Here is an 8,519-nt window from a genome sequence, read left to right on the forward strand (position 1 = left end):
CGAGGGTCCATCTGCAAAGGACCTGCCAGCCAACCAAATATTGTAATTACCAACTCAAAGTAATAACGTTTCCCCAAATTTATTCTACATATACTTTTTAAAAAAATAAGTAGAGAAACACTTCCCCTATCTGAAAATGTCATAGTATATGTCAAATTCATAAAAGCTACATTTACTTGTAGAAGGCCTTTAACACCATAAAACAGTCTTTGGTGCCCCCTAGTGGAATGTCTTACATATTCTCTTAAAAGTTATTTGATCTTACTTGTGAATTTCACATCATGCAGCCCAAGCCCACTCGTCTCTCTGTCCCTTGTGGAAGCTGTAGGGAGTCATAGGTTTGAGTGTTCACTGCAGTGAGTCGTAAGAGGCCTCTGGCTTCTGCTACCCTCTCTATGCTGGATCTTCACAGGGACTGCTGTTGCTCCGCGTCAGGGAGGTCCACACAGCAAGCTTTTTCACTCATCCAGCACACCGTAACAGGGTAGATGTTGGATGGGCCAACTCAGAGCCCTGGGTCTGCGCCTGGGTTGTAGCCGAGTTAGTTGGCCAGCCCATCAGCTCTCCTGACTGCCACAGGTGACTAGGAGAATCTTGACCTTTCCCCTCTGTGTCAGACAAGGGGTGAAGCCAGCTCTCTCTTGCTCATGCCCTTAGGGCTGCCCAGGGGTGGGGCCCTGCTCTCCCACCACCTGGGACAGTTCTACTGTGTTGTCTAGGCCAGGTGTGGGGCCTGCTCTCCTGAGTGGGCAGTCAGTGAGGGGCAGGGCCAGCTCTCTTGCTCTTATGACCTTGGGGGCCAGCTCTCCTATTTGCCTCAGGTGTGTGTGGGGGGGATAGAGGGGCATCTCTCCCTTGCCTATGCCACCCCTCAGCAATAACCTGATATTATTATTATTATTATTATTATTATTATTATTATTATTATTTACATTGGTGTTCTGCCTCCATGTATGTCTGTGTGAGCTTGACAGATCTGGAACTGGAATTACAGACAATTGTAAACTACTGTGGGTCTGGGATTTGAACCTTGGTCCTTTGGAAGAGCAGCTAGTGCTTTTTAACTACTGAACCATCTCTCCATCCCTAATCTTATCTTTTAAAATGCTACTTAGCCAGAAATAACCTAAAGAAATGGCATAAACACGAATGTAATTTATTAAGTGCCCCAATCCCAGCACTCAGGAGGCCGAGGCAGGAGGATTACTTCAAATTCAAGGCCAGCCTAGCTATGTAGTGACTTCCTTGCCACCCTGAACTTCACAGTAAGAGTTTGTCAAAAGAAAAAGAAGAAAAGCAAAAAAAGAGAGACAGTCAATTTAGAAAATATGTAAAATTTAAATTTAATTATTAGTTTTAATTTTAATCATTTTCTTAAAATAATGACTTCAGAGCTACATTGAAATATGTGTGTATAGTATAAACACACATATATACAGCAATCACCTACATACACAAAATACAAGTCTGTTGTCAGTTTCCCTCTTATGGGTCTGGAGAGATGGCTCAGTGGTTAAGAGCACTGGCTATTCTTCTGAAAACCCTGGGTTCAATTCCCAGCATCCACATGACAGTTCACCACTGTCTCTAACTCCAGCTCCAGGGGATCTAATACCCGCAGATATATGCAGACAAAACACCAATGTACATAAGATAAAAATAAATAAATCATCTTTTACAAGTTTCCTTCTTGAGGCCTGATGTAGTGGTGCAAGACTCTGACCTCAGCTCAGGAGGCAGGTGGACTTCTATGTGTTCAAAGCCAGCCTGGTCTACATAGTGACTTCAGGAGACCTAGAGCTACATAGTGAGACCCTGTCTTCAAAACAAAACAACAGTGACAACAACGAAATGATGACAAAAACAAAACAAAATGAAAAACCCAAAAGCAAAACCAAAAAGTCCTTCCTCTCTTACACTTTTTTCAGCAATTAAAAAAAAAAACAAACAAAAAAACTTAGCTCTTTTTGCCACTGATCTATAAACAGAGCGCACTCATTCCCAAGACCCTCTTGGAAAAAAGGCATATTACAAACACATACAAATTATAATGTCCATTATTAATAACTTCATACTTTTCCCATTCAAACCCCATAATTTCCTCCCAGCCCAAATCTTCTAAAAATATCAAAATCTGTTACTATAATTCCAGATTTTTAAGTACTTAATTAGAAATGTGTGACTTATAGGAGTTTGTTAACTAAAATTCCCATTATAAGTCACTACACAGTCACCGTAACTGACATGTATTAGTATGTAAATTTTACTAAATCAAAAGTCTACTAAAGTATCAAGTAAGAGAAAGGTTGAAATTATAGATTACATTTGATGGAACTTCTAAAAACATTTTATTTATATTTAATTTCAGCCATCAACTCATTTTCTAAACCTTAAAGTTCACTGACCTTGTCTTAGTCAGGGTTTCTATTCCTGGACAAAATATCAGGACCAAGAAGCAGGTTGGGGAGGAAAGGGTTTATTCAGCTTACACTTCCACATTGCTGTTCATTACCAAGGAAGTCAGGACTGGAACTCAAGCAGGTCAGAAAGCAGGAGCTGATGCAGAAGCCATGGAGGGATGTTCTTTACTGGCTTGCCTCCTCTGGCTTGCTCAGCCTGCTCTCTTATAGAACCCAAGACCACCAGCCCAGAGATGGCACCACCCACAATGGGCCCTCCCTCCTTGATCAGTAATTGAGAAAATGCCTTATACCTGGATCTCATAGAGGCATTTCCCCAACTGAAGCTCCTTTCTCTGTGATAACTCCAGCCATGTCAAGTTGACACAAAATTAGCCAGTACAGACCTCAAATTCAAAATTTCCAAATTATTTGGAAATTATTTTTTAAATAATTGAAGAACATTTCAACATATTGTTTTGAAATGCACAAATTTAAAAGGTTACATGGAGCAATAAAACACACATATATAACAACCCTGAAAATTCTTTATTTAAAACATCAAAATATTTAAAATGGGGATATGACATAGTAAAATAAAATTATTTCAAAATTCATCACTTTAAAGAAAATATACAATGGTGTGCATTATAACATAAGCAAAGTAGGAAATAAATCAATGTCATCAATGGGAAGATTTGCATGTGTTCAAAATCGTCATAATTTTAAGTCAGACAGAACATGGGCCAGCAGGGGAGGTTCCTTAGTCTCTTCAGAGGCGTTTTAAGTTCCGCTTGCTTTGGGCACTCCCTGGGAGAACATCTTTGCTACCTCTAGCCTTTGCTGACCCTCTTCTACAGTCTTCAGACCCATGATAAGCGCACAGACATAACACACAAAAGTCAAAGCCGCAGGCCAAGCGGCTACATAGCCCCCTTTTCTTATGTGGCTGGTACTTAGCAGGGGATTGGCACCTTGGGCAGGGCTTTAAGGCTTCGTCAGTAAACAGTGTCCTGGCAACCTGCAGAGGAAGCAGGCACACTCAGTCTCCTGGGGACTGACAGTCACGTCATTTCAAACTCTAGCTACTTCTAAGAACTTACGATCCGACCCGCGCTCACCTTCACATACTGTTCCTGTTTACTCCGGAGGTGGGTGAGGGAAGAGCTTGCTACAGGTGTCAGAACATCCCCCCAAGGGGACAGAGTTGGAACCTGCTCGTTCAGACCACTGGGTGCCTGTGCCTGTGCCTGCACTGACCTTAAGGCCAAGCGACTCAGAAGGCGGAGCCGAGTGGCAGCATCCTGAACACGTAACACAGCGGCCCCCTGTGGTAAAGAAAGGAGAAGAACACTGCAAAATCACAGCCGCTTTCTGCCTGGCCCTGGCCCGGAGGTAAGGTTTATACCATCAGGACCTTTCCCTACGTCATTTCTCTTTTGGGGGGGAGGTGGGATGGAGTGGGTGTGGGGTCAGGCAGGGAATCTTTTCTCACCTAAGTTTGGAGATGGGGAGGTGGTTCTGTGGGTAAAAGCACTAGTAGTGCAAGCCCAACAGCCTGGTGTGTTACATGGGAAGTGGACACAGGAGAATCTCGTGCAAGTCGGTAGCACAGCGGCGAAATATAAGAGAGAGCCTGCACCAACAAGATGGAAGGCAAGAACCAGCTCCCCAGACTTGCCCTGACCTCCACATTTGGACCCTGGCATGGTGATTGCTCTCTCTCTCTCTCTCTCTCTCTCTCTCTCTCTCTCTCTCTCTCTCTCTCTCTCTCTTGCTCTCGCTCTCTCTCTTGCTCTCTCTCTCTCTCTCTCTCTCTCTCTCTCGCAATACATTTGGGGTTTCTGTTGATATGATCAATTATTTTTACATTTATTTATTTTTGGCAAGCATCTCTAAGGAATCGGAGAGTATACAGTACAGCATGTCACACTGCAGGCTATTTAGCCGTAGCTGCTCAGTGCTGGGCTCACAAGGCAGTGCAGACAGCAGACACACCAAAGACAGACGCTGTTCCAGGAAAACTTACTTTAGAAATACAGGTGACTTGGCCTACAAACCGCAGTTTGCGACCCATTTTAAAGCCAAAACTAAAGGGAGAAGTGGAGCAGGGTGGAATTCTTCACAAGTTCTTACCTTACCCACACGCTGGACGAGCAGTGGGCCTGCTGGCCTCATGGAACCCAATGTCTTTGGCTGGTTTTTACAAATATCTGGATGGCTCTGATTCACTTTTACAGTTGTTTTAAACAGCCTTGATATTTTTTAAGAAACAAAAAGCATCTCTCATCTGAACTAGATTCCCACATTATTCAAATACTCAGTCAAGAAGTGTGTTAATTTGCTTGTACACCTTAAAAGTATACAATGTCCTTTTGTCAATTATACCTCAATATAGAAAAAATAATTAGGCCGGGCGTGGTAGCGCATGCCTTTAATCCCAGCACTTGGGAGGCAGAGGCAGGCGGATTTCTGAGTTCGAGGCCAGCCTGGTCTATAGAGTGAGTTCCAGGACTGCCAGGGCTACACAGAGAAACCTTGTCTCAAAAAAAACTAACTAAATAAATAAATAATAAAAAAAAAGAAAAGAAAGAAAGAAAAGAAAAATAATTAGAAAAGCATTTCAGTAAGTAATCTCTATAGCCTTGTACTTTGTTAAGCAACCCGATGGAGAAAGTCTTTCTAAAGCACAGGCATGATGAACCAACTATCAAGATGAACCCACTGGATGGCTCTCTTCACCACTCTACTCTAATTGTTGTCTTGGCAGTCTCCCGAGCTGTAATTGACCCTAACAGAAAAGACGAAAACATGAGAAATTACAGTAGACTAAGTATAGGGAATGCAGTTAGTTAGTAGGTCATAAGAAGCGAAGCAGGTAACAGCTTAAAATCCAGGCACTGAGCCACTGTTTACTTAAAGTGTTGAGCTGTGTTATTTAAACACAGCTGGACATACTGAACTTGTTGGAGGACTGTCTTTTATTTGTTATCTCTATTGTTTGCAGCCTAGGCAAAAATCAAAGAAAAATCAAGAGCTCACTAAAGGAACACCCACTGGATTCAGATGCAATTGATGGCTACAGCACCAAACCAATCAATCAAGGTGTCAGCTCCCCCAAATAAAGAAGAAACAGTTATTCCTTTAAGAAGCCATTCCTTATTTTTCTGGGTTTTGTTTGTTTTGTTTTGAATGTCTAAGAGATGGATGGAGCAGCTGACAAAGGCACATGCCCATGCCTGCCAGTAGTCTTCAAGGCACAGTTCTCACGCCATACAGCACTAGCTGGCCTTACTCCTGCTCTGTAGTTCAGGCTGCCCTCGAGCTCACAGAGACCCACTTACCTCTGCCACCTGGTGCTGGATTACTGAAATACTTAACTGTGACCACGGAGCCATCTAAGGATTGTTTATCCACAGTGTGTGACAACAGTGGACACTAAGTGATGACGCTCAAAAGGAAAGCGGTACCTCAGCTCAGGTGTGCACTCCCACTGCTATAAAGAGGGAGGACAGATGGCCCTAGGCTCTGAGTGCACTGGCCTGTGCTCTCTGAGTCTCACACTTAGCACCTTTCTGTGACACTCTACAATCTGAGGAAAACCACCAAATGACTTTGCTTTTAAATGTTTCTGTGGGGATTGGGAAAGACAGACAGACAATGGGACACACAGTGGGGCATCGATAGAGCCAGCAATGAATGATTCTAGGAGAAAGTTACACAGGAAGATACGTATAATGGTATGCTGAGTGTGGTGGAGTATGTAGCATCTCAGTGTGAGAGGGACAGAAGCAGGAGGATCAAGGAGTTCAATGCCAGCCTAAGTTACATGACACCCTGTCTGGGGAGAGGGCTCAGTCAGTAAGGGGCTGGTGTAAGCACTAGGTTCTGAGTCTGGATCCCCAGCAGTCACATAAAGGCTGGCCAAAGTGGCCAGGCCTGTAAGTGCAGCCCTGACAGGGCAGACTCAGCACGTCCCTGGAGCTCATGGGCCAGCAGACCTTAGCCAAGCTGCTGAGCTCCAGGTCCAGTGAAAATCCTATATGGCGAAAGTAAGGCAGAGGTCAATAGAGGAAGGTACCTGACACTGACCTCTGATCTCCACATGTGCAGGTCATGTACACACACGTGCACAGGCATGTACACACACGCACGCGCGCGCGCGCACACACACACACACACACACAACATGGCATGCTGCTAACACACCCATAGTTCCAACATTCAAGAGGCAGAGAGGCAGGAAGACTGCCATGAGCTTATACACAGTTCCAGGCCTTCACAGTAAGACCCTGTCCCAGAACAAAACACAAAAGGTTAATGATAGTGTACATGTTATTAGATAGTGTACATGTTATTAATACTTGTTACAACCTCTGTGTCACACCTAAATCTGATTCACCCACAAATGGTGATGGAATTATGGTCGTATGACAGGAGAAATTGGGGGAACAAAATGCCGATGGGAGGAGATACAGAGACAAAGTGTGGAACAGAGAATGAAGGACAGGCCACCCAGAGACTGCCCCACCTGGGGATCCATCCCATAAAGTCACCAAACCCAGGCACTATCACAGCTGGCAAGAAGTGCTTGTGGTCAGGAGCCTGATACAGCTGCCTCCTGAGAGGCTCTGCCAGTGCCTGACAAATACAGAGGCAGACGCTTGCAGCCAACCATTGGACTGAACACAGGGTCCTCAATGGAGGAGTTAGAGAAAGGATTGAAGGAGCTGAAGGGGTTTGCAGCCCCATAGGAAGAACAACAATATCAACCAACCAGACCTCCCCAGAGCTCCCAGGGACTAAACCACCAACCAATGAAAACACAAGGAGGGACTCATGGCTCTAGCTGCATATGTAGCAGAGAATGGCTGAGTTGGTCATCAATGGGAGGAGAGGCCCTTGGTCCTGTGAAGGCTCGATGCCCCAGTGTAGAGGAATGCCAGGGCCCGGAAGCGGGAGTGGGTGGGTTGGGGAGCAGGGAGAGGGGGAGGAGATAGGGAGTTTTCGGAGGGGAAACCAGGAAAGCAGGATAACATTTGAAATGTAAATAAAGAAAATACCTTTAAAAAGAGAGGAGAAATGAGTCCAGGGCAGGGCAGTACAGAGTGGTGCTAGTGTGGAAAGGCTGGAGACATCACGGAGCCCTTCCAGATAAAACAAGTATGGGCTGGGCATAGTGGTGCATGCCTTTAATCCCAGTGCTTGGGGGCAGAGGTAGGTCTCTGAGGTAGAGGCCAGCCTGGTCTACAGAACCAGTTCCAGGGCTACACAGAGAAATCCTGTGTCAAAAAAATAAGTAACATGTCAGTCTAGCACATTACCTAGAAACAAGAAATAGTCGAGTCCAAAAGCCTGCTGTGGCGGCTCATACCTGTAAACCTAGTACTCAGGACGATGAGGCAGGAGGACTACCACTAGCTTGAGGACATCCTGGGCTACACAGTGAGCTCCAAGAGAGCCTGGAATACAGGGTCAGACCATGTCTAAAGAAGCAAAGGACAGAGCAGGGGGACTTGTAAACCTCATAACCCAGTTTTATTTCTAAAGTTTGTAGTATTTTGAAGGAGCTTTAAAAGCAAACTAAAATAAGGGGGGAAATGTAGGAAGCCAGATTGAAAGACAGGAGCAATAGCTCCTGTAGTCCCAGTTCCTGGGAGGCAGCTTGAGCTCCATAGTGAGGCTCAGCAAACAGTGCGGAGAGGCATACATCATCTTCTCACTGACATTTATTTATGTACTGTGTGGGGTCAAGCATGTGCCACTGTGTGTGTGTGTGTGTCTGTGATGTCAGAGAGGCCAGTACCCACCAAACCATCCTACCTGCTGTTGCGGAAGGGTTTCTTCTCTCCTTTTCCTCTCTTCCTCATCTTCTTTATCTCCCCCTCTTCTATTTTTCTTCTCCATCTTTGTTTTTTGATTGGTTAGTTTGGTTTTTATGATACAGGGTTTCTCTGTGTAACAAGCTCTGGCTGTCTTGGAACTTGCTCTGTAGACCAGGCTGGCCTTGAACTTTCAGAGATCCTGCCTCCTGCCTCTGCCTCTGCCTCTGCCTCTGCCTCTGCCTCTGCCTCTGCCTCTGCCTCTGCCTCTGCCTCTGCCTCTGCCTCTCTGCCTCTC

General features: G+C 45.0%; 1 protein-coding gene across 2 annotated transcripts in view; it reads right to left on the reverse strand.

Moving 5' to 3' along the window:
- Positions 1-2,929: 2,929 nt before the first annotated feature.
- Fbxo43 (F-box protein 43) overlaps positions 2,930-8,519 on the reverse strand; it is a 14,794-nt gene continuing 9,204 nt past the window's right edge. The window contains exons 4-5 of one of the 2 annotated variants that reach the window (XM_021217354.1): positions 3,521-3,727; positions 2,930-3,420 (exon numbers count right to left, since the gene is read on the reverse strand). In XM_021217354.1, coding sequence (XP_021073013.1) covers positions 3,172-3,420; positions 3,521-3,727 — 456 coding nt within the window. In that variant the 3' untranslated portion in view covers positions 2,930-3,171. The remainder of the gene's footprint in view (positions 3,421-3,520; positions 3,728-8,519) is intronic. The other variant, XM_029531086.1, reaches the window with a different exon arrangement.

Source organism: Mus pahari, chromosome 17 (genome assembly GCF_900095145.1).
Source record: "Mus pahari chromosome 17, PAHARI_EIJ_v1.1, whole genome shotgun sequence".
Taxonomy (NCBI): Eukaryota; Metazoa; Chordata; class Mammalia; order Rodentia; family Muridae; genus Mus; species Mus pahari.